The sequence below is a fragment of the Bos grunniens genome, chromosome 2 (assembly GCF_055505025.1).
Source record: "Bos grunniens cultivar Pamir isolate PY7600 chromosome 2, Bosgru_T2T1.0, whole genome shotgun sequence".
In the NCBI taxonomy this organism is placed as follows: Eukaryota; Metazoa; Chordata; class Mammalia; order Artiodactyla; family Bovidae; genus Bos; species Bos grunniens.
In genome coordinates, this window is record NC_141166.1 from 75188213 (window position 1) to 75211813 (window position 23601).

Below are 23601 nucleotides of genomic sequence, written 5' to 3' on the forward strand. Positions count from 1 at the left end.
CAATAGCTATTAGAGACCGTGTAATTTCATGAAGGTATTAAATTTGGGTCAGTTTTCATTTTAATGGCAACCAACCACAAAGTGCTATATCTTGATAATAGTACTTTGTCATATATCATGGTAAACAAAATTATTTATTCACTTTTGCATTACCATGAAAAGTAGCTGGAAAAGAAATCATTATCTATTCTCTGCTTCTGATTTTTTTTTTCTTTTTACAAAAGTTTATTCTTAAATGTACAATAGGTTTCAAGACAACACTTCATTCTAGCTATAGGTCGCAACAGGTATTATGGCAGGGAATCCAGGTGTTTAAACAGGAATGGAACTAAGGGTCATCATTGCCTCAGGCACAAGGAACAGCTTACTTTTTGCCAGATTTCTTAATTCCACCAGTGGCCAGGGGGCCTTTCCCCACGGCCTTTGCTTTTAGCTCCTCTAGTTTCTTCTGCTCCTCCTTCTGCTTCTGCTTGAATGCCTTATCTTCCTCGTCCATCTCCTTGGCTTGGTTCTTGGGCTGCTTCAGGGGCTTCTTGCCATCTTCGGGGCCCTACGTGGCACCTGCCGCCCCTTCCCCAGGCTCTTCCACCGGAAGCCCTGACTTAACTTTTGAAACCAGCTGTAGCAACAGCATAGCTAAGTGTTTTAAGGTTTGTAATGATCTCTAACCAATGACCTTACTCAAGGTCTGCGTTCAACCATAAACTCCTCTCAGGTACACGGGCTGTATGGTATTACACAATGTGACTGTTGTTATTTCTTTTCTTCAAGGTCGAGCTGATAAATTAAGTTCAATAGAAATCAAAGCCTTGTAGTAAATCCCTACAAACCCCATTAAGTTTCATACCGAGAGACACCCATCCACAATAGCCACTAATCATAATAGAGAATTACATCGTCGCACTAGGCAGAGTTCCATCCGGGTGGAGGATGATTTCCTCTTATTTAAGGTCTCCAAAAGAAGAGCATCTTCCAATGGGTAGCACCATTTCTCCTTGTCTTTATAGACTGTGAAGCGGCTCTCACAGTTGCCCCCTTAGCCTTATCCGGCAAACCACAATTAACATTTCCTACAATATTAACATTGTCAGACTTTATTTTGGGGGGCTCCAAAATCACTGCAGATGGTGACTGCAGCCATGAAATTAAAAGACGCTTACTCCTTGGAAGGAAAGTTATGACCAACCTAGATAGCATATTGAAAAGCAGAGACATTACTTTGCCAACAAAGGTCCGTCTAGTCAAGGCTATGGTTTTTCCAGTGGTCATGTATGGATGTGAGAGTTGGACTGTGAAGAAAGCTGAGGGCTGAAGAATTGATGCTTTTGAACTGTGGTGTTGGAGAAGACTCTTGAGAAGACTCTTAAGAGTCCCTTGGACTGCAAGGAGATCCAAGCAGTCCATTCTAAAGGAGATCAGTCCTGAGTGTTCTTTGGAAGGAATGATGCTAAAGCTGAAACTCCAGTACTTTGGCCACCTCATGCGAAGATTGACTCATTGGAAAAGACTCTGATGCTGGGAGGGATTGGGGGCAGGAGGAGAAGGGGACGACAGAGGATGAGATGGCTGGATGGCATCACTGACTCAATGGACGTGAGTTTGAGTGAACTCCGGGAGTTGGTAATGGACAGGGAGGCCTGGCGTGCTGCGGTTCACGGGGTAGCAAAGAGTCGGACACGACTGAGCTACTGAACTGAACTGAACTAAACAATAATAAAGGGACCAAGCCAAGACTACAATTCCCGTCATGCATCGGGAAGACGCCACCGACGCCATTTAGCGATTAGTCATTCTTCCCTACGCCTCCTTCTATTTCTGTGACTGCAGCGCCTTGCGGCCTCGCGTGCGCGCGCACACTCCGACTTGCCAACGAGACAAGGCACGGGGGCGCGGCGCTTACGCCGACGTGTGGCGTCACGTGTCTCGGGGTGCGCCTCGCCTGCGCGCTTACGCCCGTCCAGTGGGCCGCTGACGGGTTTGCGCGCCTGTGCGGAGCCGGAGGCGGGGTGCTGACCGGCTGGGGCTGCGGGGGCCGCGGAGCCAGGCGACGGAGAGGGCGGGGCCAATTCCGGGACCGCGGCGACAATACACCGAGCGAGCGCCTCGGCCCGAGGGCAGCGATGCTGTGGTTCCAGGGCGCCATTCCGGCCGCCATCGCGTCGGCCAAGAGGAGTGGCGCGGTCTTCGTGGTGTTCGTGGCAGGTGAAGGAGGCGAGGGCCCGAGATGTGGCACGGACACCCCCTCCGGCCTACCTCCAACCCCAGGGGCCCCCAGCCTTTCCTCCGGGCCCCAAGAGGCCCGGCTGCCAGTCCCTGGCGTCTCAGCGCCTGCCCCGGCCTTTTGGAGTACACCTGGCCTGACCCCCACCGCTCGCTTTTCCCGGCCCCCTTGCGGGAGGCACGGTCCCGGCCTCGCCCCCCAAACGCGCCGAGCCCTGCCGTCTCCCCAGTGCGGGGCGAGGGGACGGGTAGAGCAGGCCCTAGCCGCCCTGCTCGCGGTCGAGCCTGACTCCGCGCCGCCTGCGGAGTTGGCACCCGCAGACCCCACCGTCGCCTCCTGGCGCCCCCGACGGAGTGCTCCACTTGGAGAGACTTTAACTCCCGTATAGTTAGTGTGTAGGTGAGGAGAGAGACGGGCCCTAAGGCCGTTTTGCTTGTAATTAGTTGTGGACTTTGAGGAAGAAAGCTGTGTCATCGGTAATCAACAAAGAGAAACCACCTGATGTTCACTGTTACTGGCTTTCGTGTGTTCCTGAAACGTAAACTTCTGAGGTCTATATAAATCGTATTTTTTTTTAATGCCATAGGAGTGGAGAATCTAATATGAAATAATTTGCAAGTGGATTGTTACTTAACCGTTTGTTTCGAAGTAGACACACAAGCATTGATTCTTTTTATTGTCTTCCTAGCTTAGCAGCAATAGCAGCAGCAGTATCATAGATACAGTTTTAGAATGTGTACTAACTCATCTATTCTGTGTTGCTCTGGGTTATTTTGCTCCGTATTTTATTACTGCAGTCTTCTAGATTTGCAGTACACTTGTGCCTCTGTGAAGTTTTGCTGCTCCTCATTACCTGAACCGAATTAGTATTTGCGACTACCGTTAATTTGAGGTGCACTATTTCAACTATTTGTGTTTAATAACGGTCTGTTCATTATTAACTGTGGCTTGGAAGGCTCGGTAATCTGTAGCTTTATGCACTGTAGTGAAGAGCAAGTTGCTGAAATATGAGTTTCACAACATTAAATTTGAAATTTTGAATTGTTTTAAATTATGGTAAAATTTTAACTCATTGATGTTAATTAGAAGAGCTGGAGTAGTTCAGATTCTTTTATGCTGTTTTTTTAGAGTTATATTTCACATAATAACTAACTGCTGTAAACCTGTAAGAAAATAAGTGGATTAAAAATGAAAGGAAGGGCTTCTCAGGTGGCTCAGTGGTAGAGAATCTGCCTGCCAATGCAGGAGACACAAGTTCAGTCCTTGATAGTGGAAGATCCCACATGTCCCGGAGCAGTTAAGCCCACGGGCCACAACTACTGAGCACACTCCCCGCAGCTACTGAAGCCCCCCGCCTAGAGCCCGTGCTGCGCAATAAGAGAAGTCACCCAATGAGAAGCTTGGGCATTGCAACTAGAGAGCCGCGTCCACTCTCCAGGAAAAGAAAAGAAGCCTAAGCCCGGAGCAGCAAGGAAAACTCAGCACTGCCGTAGATAAATAAAATCATAAGAAAAGGGAAAGGAAAACTAATGATACTGAATATGCTCATTAAGAGTGCAATAATAGTTGTAACACCATTTTAAGTTGTGTTTTTCGCATATACTCAATTGATCCTGGACGTTGGTAATACAGGGTATATCATGCCCATTTTATCAATGAGGAAACTTAGGTCCACAGCGGCTAAGTGACGTACACCAGTGTCACAAAAAGAATATGTATCTTTTCTTGACAGATTTTTTTTTTATCAGCTTCCAAAAAAGTGTCTTTTTTGTTTCTCCAGAGGAAAAAAAAACCATTGTACAGACAGACGTTAGGTAGTTATACAACAGATCTTAGGTAGTTAACTGAAATTGGTGTAGAAATCAGGAAATCTTTTGTAGAGTTTGTTACAACCTTTCTGTTTTGTGACCAGGGGTGGAGCCCTCACCTCCTGCATTGGAAGAGGACAGGAGGAACTTTTCACCGCTTGCCTGCCAGGGATGTCCCCAGTAGTCATATTTTTAAACAGAAATCACATTTGATCAGTGTCCAAAGGTTCCTTGAAGGCACTCTTGGACTAACCTGTTAATTTGAAAGAAATGCTAGGTTTAATTAAGAAACATTTAGAAACCCATTTGGAAACAGTAGCGCTAATTAGTACAATAGAAAAATAAAGTCATAGGTCTTTGGGGCTTTGTGTCTATATATAATATATACCTTCTTCAATTTAAGTTTTTCTGATGAGCATGTATCATGTAACATATGCTTTTAGAATATGGGTGACTGTTGAATGTTTGCAGGAGGACTGTTAGCAGTCTGTGGAAGGAGTTGCTTCCACATCACTTGACCCATTCAAATACCGTTAGTTTTTCTAGAGTTTTAGGAAGTTAGTCTCCAACACTGGCTGGAGTGTGTAGACAGTGCAGTCATGAAATTGCAACACTTATAAGTTGCTTAGACCTTTATTCTTTTTTTTTTTTTTTTTTAATGTATTTATTTAGTTGTGGCATGCAGATTTTTTAGTTGCGGTATGTGGGATCTAGTTCCCTGATCAGGGATCGAACCTGGGCCCCCTGGATTGGGAACATGGAGTCTTAGCCACTGGACCACCAGGGAATTCCCTAGACCTTTATTCTTGACTTTGAAGAATATAGTCAGAACTCATGATTTTCTTAGATCTGAGACCTTGACAGTAATGTGCCAACTCACTGGAAAATTAAAAAGATAGCTTTATAGTTGGAAGGAAGTGGTTCATATAGCCACTCAAGTGGGAAACATTTTAGGCAGATTGTTTATGTTTTAGTGAAATTTTCATGGATCAATTAAAGAATATGTGGAATTACTGTTAAGAGACTGGAGAGGTTACTACTAGTTAAGTCAAACAAGTATTTTCAAATTATTGTAGGTGTGTAAATTGAAAGAAACAAACAGGTTTTGATTCTTGGGAATGTACAATAATTTGACAGGCATTCTGAAGCAGAGGTGTCTTGTCACTGGCTAGACAACTAAACACTGGTCATTGACTGATGGTTCTAGTTGGCTAAAATCTCCTTGACCAATGCTATTTAATGCCTTTTTTTTTTTTTTTTTTTTGATTAAAATAGACTAAAAAGCCATTTGGGTTTAGACCAGCTGAGTTTTTCTCTGTTGAAATTCTTGGTTGTAGGGTCTGCAACTGCTTCCAAGTTTGTATTGCTCTTTTTAAGTGGCTTTACTTTGGGATACTGCTAACACCACCAGGAATGTAATGTTTTCTCCTGAAATCTTTGGCCCATCTAACTCCACAGCATAGTTCATAATTTGATTAAAAATAAGAAAGTAAAGATACCAAAGTTGGCAGTTAAAAATCTCACCCAGTAGAGCTAAGGTAACTCTTGTTATGTAATTCCATTCAGTCTCTTACATCTCTGTTGGTCAGGCAGCTGTTGTTGCCCTCCACTGAGTCATGAGCAGACATTGCTAGTGGAGATGGAGCCCTTGAGAAGCTGTCTGCATCGAACAGCCTAGGTGAAGGAGTGAGGAACATCAGCCTCAGGAGTGGCAGGTCCATCCTTCCAGCTGCCTACTTGACATCCCCATTTGGATGCCTCACAGGACTCTCAAGCCTGAAAGTATTACTGCTTGAATCTGTTCCCCACCCCCTGGTACTCTACTGCTAAGTAAATGGCACCACCTTATATCCAGTTGGATAAACCCAAGCATGGGAGTCATCTTTGGACTCAACTCTTCAGTCTCATCTTGTTCCCTGGTACCTAGTGTTCACAACACTCCTAACCATACAGCCCTTTCCCTCCACAGAAATTCCTTCTGCTTAGTGAACTTTTCTGGCCTGTGGCATGGTTTACCTCTTTCATCCTTTAGGTCTTACCTTAAATATCACCTCAGAGAGGGCTTCCCTGACCAATCTAAAGGGGTCTGTTTTTTCAGAGCATTTCTTACCATAATTATAGTTTACCAAACAAGTACTTTTTTTAGATTTTAAGCTCCACTGAGGGCATATAGTATCTCATTTGTTTTATATTTAGTTATAGTTAGCACAGTGCCTAGCACAATATAAATGTGAAGTAAAATAGTGAATGTATGAAAGAAAGAATGAATAAAAATAACCCCTTACACCTCACAGCCTTCTCTAAGTGTATTAAGGATGTTCCTTTGTAACTATTTTCTAGGTTGATAATCTTGTCATTTACTTGGAATCTTGCAGCTCTCGTCACCCCATAGTGTCTGAAGACATGCTCAGAATGATCTCATGGCAAATGATAGTTTTCCTGTCTGCTGCTTCAACATCTAGGCGTCTGCTAATGGGCATTGTTTTGGTCTTGGTCTGTGCATGCATTCTATCCCTGTCTACTTTTCCATGGCCATATTTCTCAAGCCCCTTATTACTGAATAGTCCTGAATCTCATTTCAGAAAAGATGTTTTCAGCCATGTAGCATTAGTCAAGTTTTGTAGGCATGCCAAGATTCTATACAAGAAATTTAGTTATTCGTTCTACAAAACACTTATTGAGAGCCTGCTGTACTCTAACTATTTATTATATACTAGATTCTGTTGTAGATGTTTGAGTTATAACAGTAAATAAGAAGGAAAACAGTTCTTGCCCTCATGGAGCATGAGTTCTAGTGGAAGGAAACAGACAACAAACAGTGAACATGATAAGGAAAACAAGTCGCCTGTTAGAAGGTTATAGTATTATAGAAAAGAAATGAGGGAAATGGGAAATGAGGAAGCTTTGGAAATATGTGAAGTGTGTCATTTTATTTTTGCTGTGCTTTGTGGCTTGTGGGATTTTAGTTCCCAACCAGGGCTCAAACCTGTGCCCCTGCAGTAAAAGTGCCGAGTCCTAACTATTGGACCCCCAGGGAATTCCCTGATCTGACTTTTTAAAAGAGGATGCTGCGTTAAGAGTAGACTGAGCGGGGAGACCAGTTAGGAGGCTATTGTAATCATTATGTCAGAATATGATATTCCAGATACATTCCAAATATTCCAGATATATTTTGGAGATAACATCAACTGAAGGCAAAAATAAGTAAACTTTGGTCTGAGAACTGAAAGGATGGTGTTATCAATATCAGATAACTGAGATGGAGAAGACTAAGGGTAGATTAAAATGAGGAAGGGGAACACACATGGGAAGAAAACAACTTACAAAAGAGTAGGTATAGAAAGCTCGCATTTTTGTAAAGCAAAAAGTGTGATCTGAAAACATAGCTCTGCTAACCTTAGAAATATTTTTCAGTGACTTAACTCTGGTAAGTTTCCCTTTGCCCATCAATAAATGGTTATGCCAAAATCTAGATGTTACAGGTCTAAAATGGAAATAATCTCTTAATGGGTGTAATTTTTAAAATATTTTGTCATTGAGGTATTGCATACAGTATATTAAGTAAAATATATTTAGTGAACAGCTAGATGAATTTTTATAGATGAATACACTTGCGTAAGATCAACATTTCCTATCATATGACATTGCTTATGCAGAATCTAAAAAAAAATGACACAAATGAATTTAATTACAAAATAGAAATGAACAGAAAATGAATTTATGGTAACCCAGGGTGGGGCAGGGGGAAGGGTGGGTAGGGATAGATTGGGATTGACATGTATATACACTACTGTTTTTAAAATAGACAACCAATAAGAATCTACTGTATAGCACAGGGAACTCCGCTCAGTTTTCAAGAGTATGGGAAAATGGGAAAAGAATTTGAAAAAGAATAGGTACGGGTATATGTATAATTGAAAAACTTTGCTGTACACCTGAAACTGACACAGCATTGTTAGTCATATATATATATAAACATTTCCAAGACCCTGGAGGCTCCTTCATCCTCTTTCCCAATCAGTAGTACCTCCACCAAGGTAGCATGCATGCATGCTCAATTCTGTCACCATAGATTAGTTTTGGATCAGCATACCTTTTATAACTGGCATACCTCTAACAAAAGGCAGGTGCAAAACTGCAAACAGAATCACACCCGGCTTCTGTCTACCTTGGAGGGATTCTGGAGAATAAGTGGTGTGTGTGCGGAGGACATTAAACTCAACAGAAAGATATTACGTATAGGAAAAGTATTGTACCTTTGTTTTCTAAAATCATATGTACAAAAGCCAAAATAGACACATTTCTGCCCATGATTTGCATCATAATTTGGATGTCTTCATTTAGAAACACTTTGTATAACCTAAATACCAGTATTTTCTTTTTCATTACTTTTTATTAATGTTAACAGTCACTTCATTTATGGAAAAATTCAGTTTTCAAATTTGGTAGAAAATAGTATTTGTGGGTTTGTATTTTATTTGAAGTTCCAGATTACAGGGAAAAGAATCAGCAGATACTGGCCTTATGCTATAAGAATGCTTGAAATGTTTTACAGGTGATGATGAGCAGTCTACACAGATGGCTGCAAGTTGGGAAGATGAGAAAGTGACAGAAGCATCTTCAAACAGTTTTGTTGCTATTAAAATCGATACCAAAAGGTTTGCTTATGTTTTGCTTATGTTTACTCTTGCAATTTAAAACAAAATTTTTAACCATTGTCTCTGGTTGTGATTTATGATTTATACTCTTGAACTATAAGAATGTTGATTTTTGTCTAAGGTGTTCTGAGGGCTTATATTCTGATTGCCATTTTTCAAATTTCTTCTTATATCATTGAAAAACTGATAAATTCTTGGTCTGCCAAGCAGCTATGTGACATACACCAGTAATGCAAAGGAACTGTGATCCTCAGATTCTAAAAACTTGGAAGTAATCATAAACAATATATTAAATATCTCTAAAAGGTTATAACCACTCTTTTGGATCCTGTTTTTGAAAATGGAGTCATTTAATTCAGTAAAAATAAGAGCATTTATAGGCACATCATAGTTCCTGATAACCACAAGTCTGTTTCATTTGTGAATATATCCCTCTTCCCCCATTAAAATTTGTGTGTGTGTGATGGAAAATTTCAGGCATACACAGCAGTGTTTGAGTAGTGTAATGAACCCTGCCCCCCCACCTTGTCAACTACTTAGACAGCTGTCACCTCTTGGTTAGTCTTGTTTCATCTTTTCCCCCACCCATTTGAACCCATCCCATATAATTTTGAAATAAATCTCAGTCATCATATCATTTCATCTATCAATATTTTGCTATGTCTCTAGAAGATAAGAATTCTTAATTTTTTAACAATACTTCAAAAATTAATTTAATTTCTTAATATCAAATACCTACCAAGTGTTTACATTTTCAGTAGTTTCATCAGTCAGGTTTTGTTATTTATTACAGTTTGTTTGGTTCAGGATCCATAAAGATCTACACATTGTGATGCGCTGGTCTCTGTCAGGCTCTTTACTCTGGAGGCTTCGCCTCTGGATCTCCCTCTCTGTCTTTTTCTTTGCAGTCTATTTTTTTGAGAATCCAGGTGATTGTTACATAGTTTCCTGCAGTGTAGGCTTTGTTCATTGTAGTCCTGTCAGTGTCATTTAGTTTATTACTCTGTCCTCCATTTTCTGTAAATTGACATTTGGATTCAGGTTTCTTTCCCCCACTTAAGACGACTTCTTAGATGGTGGTATGTCTTCCATTCTTCTGCGACAGGGTGCATAATGCTCTGTTGTTTGTCTTTATGATGTTAGCCACAGCCATCAGTGATGAATGCCTGGAAAAATTTTAAAGTGGGCTTTCTGTTCTTTTGGTATGAATAGTATCAAAATGAAAATTACTATCAACATTAAAATAGAAATTTACCTGTAATTTTGTAAACTTTTTATTAAAAATTTTTTCTTCATTAATAAAACATGAAGCAAATCATAGTACAGTCTGCTTCACAGTAGTTACTGAACATTTATTTATTGAGCTATAATTGTGTTTTTTTTTCTTTTTTCTTTTAAAGAGTCTATCATATCATTGATACTGTCCATTCTCTTCCAGAAGCACCTTTTAGAGTCAGTAATGGCAGGAGAAATGTAGGGGTTTGTTGGGAATGTGGAAGAAATGACAATTTCAGAATTGTTGTGATTTATATACAGACTGATGTATCTAGCATTTTTAAAAACAAATTTCTATTAGCAGATGCAGGAGTACTTGTGTATAGTGTTGGTTGACGGTTGTTTCATTATGGACAGCTCGATGAGATCTAGTATGTTTTTTAAATTATGAAAAGTAAATTTATTATATAATAATAAAGCTAACGTTCTAGGAACATGTTAGTATATTCTTATTTATGGAGGTATCTTGCATTGAAAATAGATTGTTAGAAAATGTATCAAAAGTTTACAGTGGTTATAGCTGAGAAAGTAGGATTCTTGATAATATTTTTCTTTATAGTTTTCTTTTACATTTTCAGATGTTTTTATTATAATCATGTCTCAGATTCGGAAAAAGACAAAGCAAATTTCTGGTTCTTTGAAGCATTGATTTGGTTCTTGGAATTACTCATCTACATTTATCAATGTCTTTTATTACTGTTATAAAGTCTCTCTCTCCCATCCCTGTCCCTAACCACTCTTTGGAAGAAACCAAATCAAGAGAATACCATTGTTTTCCTCTCCCTTTTTTTTACAAAAATGATAGTAGTTTGACATACTTTTTTTTCTTTTCCCTCTTTATAATTGCATGATTCATCAATTTTTAACTGGTGGATATTTAGGTTGTTTTGAGTCCTTTCGTATTACAGAGTATTGCATTATCACTTGCACAAGTAATTCATAGGTATTAATATCTTCTTATTACAAGCTACAATATTGTATTCAGAAACACATGCTGCTGAGGAAGCAACATGGCAGATACTAAGGTGATTTTTAGGTGTCACATCTGACCACTAGTTTGTGGTTTGCAAGAGCAAGTATCTCTCTAATTTGAAAATTATAAAACAAACCCAAAATGGTCTGTGAGATAAGGAATACATTTTTCTCCTTTCAGTTGATAGCTATGAAAGGAACTTGTAGTTTCAGAAAAATACTTGTAATTGGTACAGTACATTTTTATAAAAACAACTCAGTATTTGGGAAATACTTATATTCATCTAGTGATTTGTTGTTTGATTTTGTTTTGCAGTGAAGCCTGCCTACAATTTTCACAGATCTGTATCCTTTACATGAAGAATCAGTTGTATATATATGAATATTGCTTGAGGATTTACCTTTCTTTTGGTTGATGCATAACAATTAGAAATCATTTGTTTTTATTTAAGAACTGATGAATTCTTGTTTATGGAAACTTTATATTGCTGATTGTCCTTTCAGACAGTGCACTGTATCAAATGGGGTCATGGGGAGTTTGTTGTTTTTTGCCTGTGAGGTGCAGCATATGGGATCCTGCAACCAGGGATCCCAGGGATGGAATCCATGCCCTCTGGAGTGGGAGTACAGAGTCTTAACCACTGGATTGCCAAGGAAGGCCCCTTGGGGAGCTTTTTAAAATTGCGATTACGATAGCTGGAAAGCAATATGATGCAGTTGGAATGTTATTTAATAGAAGTAGCTGGCAAGAGATAAGATAGATGTAAAAGTCATGATAGAAGGGAATGTAATGAGTGTTTTCCACTTACATATATGCGATAGAAATAAATCAATTCATGTATCACATAGTGATAAACTAGTTGAAATTATTTTGTAAACAGGTTAGCTTATTGTGAAATTCACAAAGATTATTTTGTTTCTTTTAATCAGTAGTGTTTAATAAAATTATTCCCTTGTTTCTCATGAGTTGTTAGACTTGATAACACTGTGCAGATCCTGTAGTGTGTGTTCCCTCCAGTTTTTTTATTGGAGACAGTGGAATTCCTTTGGAAGTAATAGCAGGAAGTATTTCTGCAGATGAACTTGTTACCAGAATCCACAAAGTCCGGCAGGTGAGAAGGAACAGAATTGGTTCTTTGTATAAACATTGGAAAATGATCTGTCAAGAACTTGACATTGGAATATTTTTGGAGTCACTCTAAATATTCAGGAACTAGCCATGCTATTAAACTTAAAAGGTAGTTAATACTGTCTTTCTGGACTGATTTTCAAAACCACTTTATGAAGTTAGAGGTGCCTATACATGAGTGACTTCTTATTCTCCCTTCCCTTTTCCTCTGTCACCCAACCACACAATGTAGTCACTATTACTTTATTGCAAGAGAGTATTGCTCTCACATTAAGGTCCTTAATAGTATATTACTTGACTTGTTTTATAGATCTTACTCAATTTCTCACTTCCATCCACTTTGGGCATATGGCTAATACAGCTTGTAACCTTTTTCCTTGAATTCTCATTTTAAGAAAAATCAACAGTGTGGTTTAAAAATCTTTTAATGCTCTTGTCACCTTGCTGTTGAATTCCATAGTTTGATTATGTCATGTTTAGGACTATACATTTTAGATTGATTTACTTGGGAGGTTCAGTACTTCTCACTTCTGTGGAGTATAGATTGACTTCCTCATTTTTTGGTCTCATATACCATGGTAAATTTAGATTCTTACCTGTAATTAAAATCAGTGTTTTTTTTCCTCCTTAGATGCATTCATTAAAAGGTGAAGCATCATTGGCAAATGGTAGCCAATCAGAAGGTTCAGTCTCTACTCCATCTGCCTCATTTGAACATAACAACACTTCTGAAAACTGTCAGTCCAGAAATGTAGAGCTCTGTGAGACGCCATCCACTTCTGATACAAAATCAGATTCTGCAACAGGTAATTTTTAGTGTACCCTTTTGGGTACACTAAACACTTTACTTCATTTTGAAGACTGGATTAATGTTTTTAAAAATGAAAATACTGTATTTTTCCCCTTCACATTCACTTAATTTAAGGAAATGGCAACCCACTCCAGTATTCTTGCCTGGAGAATCCCATGGACAGAGGAGCCTGGTAGGCTGCAGTCCATGGGGTTGCAAAGAGTCAGATACAACTGAGTGATTTCACTTGTATGGGGAGGGAGATGGGAGGAGGGTTCAGGATGGGGAACACATGTATACCTGTGGTGGATTCATTTTGATATTTGGCAAAACTAATAAAATTATGTAAAGTTTAAAAATAAAATAAAATTTAAAAAAAAAACATGAAAAAAAAGTTAATTGTAAAATAGAGCTTGTAGCAATAAGAGTTGTGACTGCAGAGAGGTTGATAGAAAAGGCAGAGAGAAATTCTATACAATATTTTAAAGATCATGTACAATCACTTGTTTTGTATAATATAGCTTTGTATCAGGCAATGTAGGGTTAGATACAAAGCGAGAATATTATTTTTTTTATTCTATTTATTTTTGGCTGTACTGGGTCTTCATTGCTGCTCACAGGCTTTCTCTAGTTGTGGTGAGCCGGGGCTGCTCTTTAGTTTTAGCGCACAGGCTGCTTATTGCAGTGGCTTCTCTTACTGCAGAGCATGGGCTCTAGGGCATATGGACTTCAGCAGTTGCAGCTTATGGGCTCTAGAGCGCAGGTGCACAGTTCCTAGTTGCTCCAAGGCATGTGGAATCTTCCCGGAGCAGGGATCCAACCTGTGTCTCCTGCATTGGCATGTGGGTTCTTAACCGCTGGACCACCAGGCAAGTCCAAGAAGTACTTTTAGATTAGTATCTTAAAAGGTGATCCTGCTCTAGCTCCTGTATAGATAATCGTCAGGCCTGTATTTGAATATATTTAATGAGAGGAAGCTCATTACCTTGCTAGGAATCTTGTTCTGTTGTTGAACCCCTTAGGCTTTAGCAAAATTCTTCCCCATATTCGATGTTCTATAATTTCCCATTAACTTTAGTACTACTTAAAGAGTTACACATAACACTCTGGATTCTGTTATATTCCCACAAAGAGCATTCTTGTGTTTGGTTTAATAGGTAAATAACTTGCTTAGGCTCAGACTGTTATACTCTCTTATCTGAGGTGAGTAGCAACTCTAATCTTAGTTCTTTGTAGTTTTTTTGTTTGTTTATTTAGCTTCATTATGGAAAATTTTAAACATACAGAAGTAGAGAAGATAGTATAAGAAATCTCATGAACCCATTGCCTATCTTCCATCTGTTTTTAACTCATGGCCAATATTGTTTCATCTGTGCTTCCTTTCCGTATCTCCTTGCCACTTATTATTAGGATACACTTAGGCATTATATCATTTCATCTTTAAAAATGTTGATATTGGGACTTCCCTGAAGGTCCAGTGATTAGGACCTCTCCCATGTTCTCACTGCCAAGGGCCCAGGGAACTGAAATCCCATAAGCTGAGCAGCGTCACAAAAAAAAAATATCTTAAAAAGCATTTTAGAAAATGTAAATAGAATGTGATTATCTCTTATGAATCCTGGAAAGTTTAACATTGATTCTTTTTTATCATTAATTAGGCAATATTTATATTTACACTAAATTTTCCAGCTTTGAGTTGGAGTCCAATATATCATTATTAGTCAGTGATTTTCATAGATTCCCACTGTCATCAGTGGTTTTTTTCTATAGTTTCCCACAGTCTGGATTTGGTACATCCCTATGATAATTTGTAAAAATTCCTCTAAATTGGAAGTAATACTACAGGCTGGTTTTAGTTGTTGAAGTCAGGTTTATTCTTTTTTGTCACGACTACTTTATGGGTGTTGCTGTGCATTTTTATCAGGAGATAAGTTATGCATGATAATCCAGTTGTCTTTAAACCTAAAGACAGAACTTCCTCTAGTAATTTTACTGTGTTTGGATTTTTATCAATTGTTTTAGCTGATTGCCATCCATTTTTCTTTGTTTATGAGTCATAGATCCACCTCACTAATTGTTATACACAACACTTTTTTTCAGCTTGTTCACAGGTTATTTTCAGAAGTTTTCTTAAATATTTTTTGCTAACATCTAATGACCTTGACATTCATTTTACTTACTAAAGAAAACATTAATTTCCTATAGAACACACACTGGCTGCTAGAGATTACCATTTCTTACTCAAGGGTTGCATTCATGATATGCTAGTAGATATTTAACAAAAGTTTTTTGTAGCGAGGGAGAAAAGCCCTCATTTGTAGTGTTTACTAATTTCCGAAGTGTAAATAATCCTTCTGTGGCTGATTTCAAGTTATGTAGGTGATGCACTGAATGTCAGGGTAGGAGTACATGCATACATACCATTGATTCTATTTAGTAATTCTAATATTTCTATTACTGCTGTAATAACTGAATCACTTAGTGCCAGTCCTAGTACAACTTTCAGTCTTGTGCTTCTGTAGCACGTATTTCTCCTAACAAGTCTATGCAGTTTTTTATAGGTAAGGTAGTGAGATTGAATAACTTACTCAAGTGACAGAACAAGGTTTAACCCAGACTTTGTTGCTCTGCAGTCCATACTGTTTCAAAGATCAAACATATAAGGAATAATGAAGTTGTTAGTGAGTGGTAAGGAAGGAAATAGCAGAGGTTTTGAAAGGGAGTACCAGACCATAGCTATCCTCTACTGCAGACCAGGACAAAATTCTGTCCTTCAAGAAATCCTTAAAAGAATATTAGTGTATGAAATATTCGGTATGAAAAGCTTCTCTAGGAATCATTGTGGTCTGAAGAAGCAGATCCCATGGGTCATCATAACGTTAGTAATACCCAGTATCATACTTGGCCTCTAGAGCTTCGCGGCCCCCCCCCCTTTTTTTTTTTTTGCCGTGAGGCTTGTGGGACCAGGAATCTAACCTGTTCCCCCTCCAGTGGGACTGCAGAGTCCTAATCACTGAATCACCAGGAAATTCCCTAGAACTCTTCAATACCATAACCACAGCCACATGTAGCATTTTTAATTAAAATTAAATACAGTTGAAAAAGTCTCTGACCTGCACTAGTTTATTACAAGTGCTCAGTAGCCACACGTGACTGACTAGTGGCTGCCCTAATGGATACCAAAGATACTGGACCCTGCTGCTTTCGAGCAGAACCTGCCCCTGGCTAGGGCATGCTATTCTGCTTTTGTTATATTCCCTCCTGCCAGATTAATATTTCTGCGTGTTTTATTTTGGTGGCTTTCAGCTGAGTAACTGCCTTATTTCCTACTTATATACTGTTATTCCAGGTTCAAACTTGCAGAGTTAGTAATAGTTTATTTCTTATCACCTACTCCATCCCTAGGGAAAATATGTTTAAGAAACAAGATTGTTAACAGATGTTGTAACCCAAAAGATATATGTCTTTTTAAAAATTGGCATTCTTCTTTTTTTTTTTCTTTTATTATTTAAGGAGGAGAAAGTTCAGGCCAGACCACTGTGTCTCAAGAGCCTAGTGGATGTTCAAATCAGAGACCTACTGAAGACCTCACCGTCAGAGTGGAAAGGTTTGCTTTTATTTTTAGACACAGTGTTTTGTTATTAATAGACGGTGGTTTTCAGTTACTTCATTAATTAGAATTTGGGTTACTTCATTAATTTGAATTTAGGCTAAAATTACAAAAAATTTTAAAATTCTAGGTTGAAATTTTTTACTTCTTGACCAGCTTATTTGTATCCATAGAAAATATATTCTAGAAGTAAGAACTTGTGTATATCTCTGAAGTCATTGGTCAGCTTTAGGTCTGATAATTTTAACAGTCCCTCTTTCACTAGTATTTTGGTATATGTGTTTCCATCTGTCACTTCTGCTTTTATCTCTCTGTGTCACAGGATAAGTTCCAGATGGGCAGCCAATTTTATGACTATGCACTGAGTCTGGGTTCTGCATATGTGGCTGTCTATTAAGTATCACGTGCTGTTAGTCTGATAATCAAATTTCTGACTTTTTGTGGCTTCTAGTTTAGTACTTTCTAATATTACAGTAGTTATCAAATCATAATCTTATACTATGATTCTTAAAAGGTACTTGAGTTAATGGTGAATGGATAAGCAGGAATATTTTAAAATCTTGACTTAAAAATCACTTAGTGTTATATGGAAATTAAGAAAAACTACTTAGACTTGATATTTTCTTGTTGACGTAGATATTATGGGGAACCAAGATTCATGATTGCTGTCATTGAGTTTTTGGGTTAGTTCATGGACGGTTCAGTATAAATGAGCTTCATTTTAGCAAAACCTCCCTTGATTCTGATTGTTCTTTATGAGTGTGGCAGGGCCAGGATCTGGTGGTGCACGGCAGGATAGACCTCTCACAGTGGAGAGAAATGGTGTGTGTCTGGAAGAAGAGCAGTAGGGAACGAGAGTTTCAGAGGCTCTTCCTCCTCTGTTTCTCTCTACTTTACTAACACCACATCCCTCACCATGCACCCTTACTTGTATCACCTTGGGATCCTAGAGTGAAGTGAGAACGAAAACTCAGGAAAGGATTTCGAGAATTGGAGGGAATATGAAGAAACACAATAAAGGTAGCCCTTTATTGTGAGGTGGGATCAAGTGCTATTTAATTGCTGTGGGAAAGGGGAGCTTCTGTTATTTAATAGTTTCCATTCTGTTTTTTTTTTTTTTTTAAACACCAAATGAGTTGTGGGATCTTAGTTTTCCCCTATTAGGGATTGAACTCAGACCCTTGGCAGTGAGAGCTAAGAGTACTAACTAGTCGACTCCCAGAGAATTCCCCCAAATAGTTTCCATTCTTACATAAAGGGATGTCTACTAGTGTCTGCCTATATGGTTCTGCAAGTAGAATATAATAAGCCATTTTTAATTACAAAATAACAATATGTACACATACTGGTGTGTATGTGTTACATAGGATAATGAACCCCAGAAGATATTTGAAGACATGCACAAAATGCTTATACTAGTATCTGTGAAACTGGAATTAGATGTTTCTTTGTTTTGGCCCATTTTCTTCATTGAACATTATTACTTTTATAGTTAGCCTGGTCAGGACAGAGTGGTTTTAGAGTTGTTTGAGATTCCTTAACTGGAAAAAAAATTTCAAAGTGCTCTTAGAAGATACATACACCCAATTTTTAAAAAAGCTTTTAAAAAGGAATTCTAATATTTAAATTAGGTAAAATGTTGAAAAGATCTTAATAATGAAACAGTTTTCACTGGGAAGTAACTATTAGCTGCTTGACGTTTCAAAAATTTGAGCCATGATCACATAATTAAATCATATAAGCACTTCAAATTGTTGCTCATAACTGTATAGCTGTAGTGACTGTGTATTGATTATACCATGATTTATTTATCTATTCTACTGATGATGGATGTTTGAATTATTTTCAGTTTGAGTTGGTTATGAATAGGATTGCTGTGAACATTCTTTTATTACATGTCTTGGTGAATGTATCTTTCGGGTATGTTTTCAGGAGTGGGAATTTCTGGGTTGTAGATGCTGGCTGAACAGTTTCCCAAAGTGGTTATTCAAGTTTATAATTTCCCTTAGTAGTAAGATGTTTCATGGGTCCTTTTTTTTCCCCTCTTAAAAGTGTTTCAGTTCATTTCTCTCGTAACTTTTTTTAGTGCACAGAATACTCTAGATTTATAGCAGAACCCCTTCATGTTGGGTCTTAAGTCCTTCTGACATCCTTTTTATGAAGAAGAAACCTGTGGACATTTGCTGAATTTTTCCTCTGGTGTTGCTGCGTTCTAGCGCACCATTCATTTTTCTCACCATCTGCACCTAAGCCTCATCATCTCTTTGGGGTTCTAAACCATCATCTTTGAACATCCCTTAGATTTCTGGCTGAGCTCTTCAGCTGAGTTTTAACAAATGCATGTGCCTGTGCAACCCAAACCCCTCTGAGAAAAAGTGCCATTAGTTTTTAAAAACTGAGATAAAATTCACATACCATAAAATGCAAAATGTATGCAGATTGGGTGGGTTTTTATATATTCACAAGGTTGTGGAACCATTACCACTGTCTGCTTTCAGAATCATTAGTTTTTAATTGATGAATTTCTCACAGTTCAAAATCAATTTTGGTGTTACTGGTCTTTATAAATGTTAGCCTTCAGCTTTTTGCTTTTATCAATTCTGTGCTATATTCCTCTTCTATGTAAGAGGTAAAGCATTTTTAAGTCATTGATTTATATATATATATATTTTAAGACATTTTAAAATCAATATCTGATTCTCTGGTGGGCCACTGGATTGGACTCTGTGCTTTTTCTGCCAAGGCCTCAGGTTTGATCCCTCATTGGGGAACTAAGACCCCAAAAGCCACATGGTGTAGCCAAAAAAAAAAAAACAGTATCCGATAAATCAGGTGAGGAAAGGGAACTCTAGTGGTATGTAGGAGGTAAGGCCCTTAGAGCTGGAGGGAGGCTTCTTATGGCTCCCCCTGATTCTTGTGGATTTTTTTCAGGGCCAGGGGCTAGGTAGAGAATTTGTTGCTTAGCCTTTAGGAGCTTTTTCTGTTTGCCTCCACATTTCCCCAGTTTTTAGCTAAAGAAATCTTCTAAATGTAATTTATTTCAATATAATGTATCTCAGTTAATGCATTTTTTTAAACTTTCTTAATGTATTTTTAAAACTTTTAAAATACAGACTAACCAAAAAACTTGAAGAAAGAAGAGAAGAGAAAAGGAAAGAGGAAGAACAGGTAAATTGATATGCCTAGTATTTTTTCCTCTTGCTTTCCATGAGGGAATGTTTGATTTCTTATTTAGCTTGGCACATGGGATGACTCCCTGGTCCTGTAGTTCAACGTTGCAGCACAGTAAGGGGCATTACCAGTCTTCTGTCGTAAAGTCACAGTATACACTTTGTTGTGATATTTGGAAATGGCTAGGAATAAATTAGACCATCTTTTCTCCCTTTGCAGTGAATCTTTTACACTGAGAATAAAGGGACTTGAATTAAAATTGATTTGATGCAGATCAAAGTTTTAGTTCCTTTTTGTGAAAAAGAAATGGGTAGACATTTTGCTGAATATTTCCTCTGGTGGTGTTGTATTCTAGTTCACCATTCATTTTTATTACACTGTGCACCTAAACTTCATCATCTCTTTGGGGTTCTAATATATGAAGGTTATATCTTCAGGCCAAATAAATGACTACTTTGTTGTCCTTGGAGGGACAACCTGTAATTCTGTTGGTTTTTTTTTTTTTTTTCCCAAATTACATTGACCACATGATAATCTTTACAAAACCACTGGCAAAGACTTATAAATTGATAGGATTTGACCACTGACCCACGCTATTAATACATTCTACTAGACTCTTACATTTTGTGAAGTTGTTCTGTTCCTTTAGCTGTAGCCTACACCCTGTGTACAAAATGGTATTCACAGAGGATTATTAATTTTTGTTTCTGGTTCATAAAACTTAGTTTTTCTTTAATTCAGAGAGAGATTAAGAAGGAAATTGAGAGGAGGAAAACTGGAAAAGAAATGTTGGATTATAAAAGAAAGCAAGAAGAAGAATTAACAAAAAGAATGTTAGAGGAAAGAAACAGAGAAAAGGCAGAAGATAGGGCAGCTCGAGAGCGTATAAAACAGCAGATTGCTCTGGTGAGTGTTGTTTATTTTTAATGCTTGACTCTAGAACGTTGGTGAAATTGTTTTCCCAGGCACAGTGGTTTTGGTTTGCTACCAGACAGGGTACACAGAAATAGTGGATTTTAGTGACTCAGAGAGTACTAATTCTCAGTTTTCTTTTACTAGAAATTGTCTAATTAAAATACAGTTAAGATTAAAACTGAGATAATCTTTTGAAGTAATTTTTCTCCATGTTATGTTATGAATTTTATCAGTAGTCAAAGATAGTTTTCAAGATTCCCAGGGAAGAAGCCAAGAATTTGCTCCCTCACAGTCTCCTCTAGTGCTAAGCATTCTTTTTTAGGACATTCAAAGGATTTAGGCACATGAAGCTTAGGATGGTTTTGCATCAGTTGGTTTTAGAATTAAGCATTTGTAATACATATGAAAACCTCCTTTCTTAATATTGTTTGTTCATGTATTCATTCAGTAAATATTATCTACTGACCTTGTTCCAGGCTTGAGAGATAGTGACCAAAATCAAGTCCTTGTTTGTTTAACAATAACTGTGGTTCCTGACAGTTGATAAAACTAAAAAATGCCAGATCCAGCGTGATGAAGTTCATGTATGGTCTTAAGGAATTCATGCATATCTGTGTTCCATATGTTGGAAATGTGTAACTAGATCTTTCTGGCAGTGAAAGATAATTAATATCTAACAACTGTTTTCAAGGACCGTGCGGAGAGAGCTGCTCGGTTTGCAAAGACAAAGGAGGAAGTAGAAGCTGCTAAAGCTGCCGCCCTGCTGGCCAAACAGGCAGAGATGGAAATCAAGAGAGAGACTTCCACAAAAGAAAGAAGGTACTTTATTTCTTGCTAAAGTGTATGGATGTATGTGGCGGCTAAGGAGAAAAGCAGTTGTGGGCTTCTCTTTAAAACTGATTTATTCTGTGGCTTAATAAATAGTTTCAGAAGAATATACTGATAAGTTGGCACCTGCCAATGGTATTTGTCATTGAATGTGAATGTACAAACTTACAGTACTAAATACATGATGTTTTAAAGAAAGCCGAAATCTCTTTCAAAAGACAGAAAGCACGTTCATCAAAATGGTTACAGTGATGATCTCACAGAGGATATAAAGTGGTTGGATGGAATCACCAACTCAGTGGACATGAGTCTGAGCAAACTCTGGGAAACAGTGAAGGACAGGGAAGCCTGGTGTGCTGCAGTCGATGGGGTTGCAAAGAGTCGGACATGACTTAGAGATTGAACAACAGTGACATGTGTACGGAATTCTTCAGTTGTCAGAATATCAAGTCAAACAGGATTAAACAAAAGAGGGAATGCCCTGGCTCTGCACCTGGGAGTTACAGTGATAGATTTGGTTAGGCATCGCTAGATCCAGGAACCTAAAGGGTATCATCAGACTTTTTCTGTCTCTTTTTAGTCTCCTGGTTTCTGTTTTAGCTTTATTCTCAGAGAAACTCTTCAGATATTGTCAGGAAAGCCTAGGGCCTCCTGGCACCTTCTTGATCTTGAGCTTCTGATCCTAGAGAGGAAAGAAGTGAATTCTCATTCACTGAGAATTCTGATTGGCCCTGCTTGGGTCACATGGGCCATCTTAGTACCAATCACTTTGTCACATGTATGGGCTAGCTGATTGGGATAGTAGACATGCCCACTCCTATGGTGAAGGAGATACGAGAAATATTACTGATAATCATACCAGAATGGGTGACATATTGGAGGGATAAGGCAGTTCCTCAAACAGAAGTATGTTGCAAAGACAGAAATTCAGATTTCTAGTACATACTGCTAGTAGGATTACTATTAATACTTATTTTCTTCTCTGTACTTTTCTGTATTTTCCATATCAGAAAATTAACAAGCATTACTTTTGTAATCAGAAAAATTACTCTAACAATGTTTGTTGATTCGTTTATTTTGGCTGTGATGGATCTTAATTGCTGCACATGGCCTTTCTCTAGTTGTGGTGAGCAGAGGCTACTCTTTGGTTGTGGTGAGCAGGCTTCTCATTGCAGTGGCTTCTCGTGGCAGAGCAGGGGCTCCAGAGCACAGGCTTCAGTAGTTGTAGCACATGGGCTTAAGTGCCCCAGGGCATGTGGGGGCTTCCTAGACCAGGACTCAAATGTCTCCTGCATTGGCAGGCAGATTCTTAACCACTAGACCACCAGGGAAGCCCAGAAAAATGGCTTTTTAAGAACTATTTTCCAAAACAAATCAAATACCTAAGAATATATTTAACAGAAGTGTAAAATTTATACACTGAGAACTAGAAAACATAATTGAAATAGTTAAAGAAGACCTAACTAAATACACGGAAAGATACTTTGTTTTCATAGATCAGAAGACTTCATATTGTTAAGGTGGCAATTTACCCCCAAGCTGATTTACAGATTCAGCACAGTCCCTATCAAAATCCCAGTTGGGTTTTTTTTGCCAAAATTTTTGCGGGAATCGGATTCTAAAATTTATATGGAAATGCAAGGCACCCAGAACAGTCTGGAAAAAGAACAAAGTTCTCAGACTTCCTGATTTTAAATCTTAACTACAAAGGTACATCAACCAAGATGTCGTGGTGTTGGCATAAGAATGGACATACAGATTGATGTACAGGCATACCTGGTTTGTTGTGCTAATGCTTTATAGCAGTTTTTTACAAATCCAAAGTTGTGTGGCAAACCTGTGTTGTCAGTTGATCACATTTTGTGCAATAAAGTATTTTTATTAAGGTATGTACATGGTTTTTCTAGACACATGCTATTGTACACTTATTGGACTATAGTATAGTATAAGTATAGCTTTTATGTGCACTGGGAAACCAAAAATTCCATGTGACTTCCTTTATTGTGATAACTTAATTGTAGTGATGTGGAATCAACATCTCTGAGGTATGCCTATAAGAGGACTTTGAGTCTCTAGAAATAAACCTATATCTTTATGATCAGTTGATTTTTGAAAAGGATACCAAGACCATTCAATGGGGGAGAGAATGGTCTCTTCAACAAATGCTTCTTGGGCAAGTGGATATCCAGGTGTAAAATAATAAACTTGAACCATTATCTCACAC

At 38.2% G+C, this 23601-nt stretch overlaps 1 protein-coding gene and 1 pseudogene across 2 annotated transcripts in view; one reads left to right on the forward strand and one right to left on the reverse strand.

Moving 5' to 3' along the window:
- Positions 1–201: 201 nt before the first annotated feature.
- LOC147378250 (translation machinery-associated protein 7 pseudogene) lies at positions 202–1776 on the reverse strand (annotated as a pseudogene).
- Positions 1777–2070: 294 nt separating this feature from the next.
- Positions 2071–23601, forward strand: part of UBXN4 (UBX domain protein 4) — a 29833-nt gene continuing 8302 nt past the window's right edge. Inside the window, exons 1-9 of one of the 2 annotated variants that reach the window (XM_086351241.1) lie at positions 2071–2772; positions 8585–8687; positions 11251–11279; positions 11928–12046; positions 12695–12869; positions 16367–16460; positions 19577–19631; positions 20376–20540; positions 21241–21368. In XM_086351241.1, the coding sequence (XP_086207367.1) occupies positions 8608–8687; positions 11251–11279; positions 11928–12046; positions 12695–12869; positions 16367–16460; positions 19577–19631; positions 20376–20540; positions 21241–21368 (845 nt within the window). In that variant the 5' untranslated portion in view covers positions 2071–2772; positions 8585–8607. The remainder of the gene's footprint in view (positions 2773–8584; positions 8688–11250; positions 11280–11927; positions 12047–12694; positions 12870–16366; positions 16461–19576; positions 19632–20375; positions 20541–21240; positions 21369–23601) is intronic. The other variant, XM_086351231.1, reaches the window with a different exon arrangement.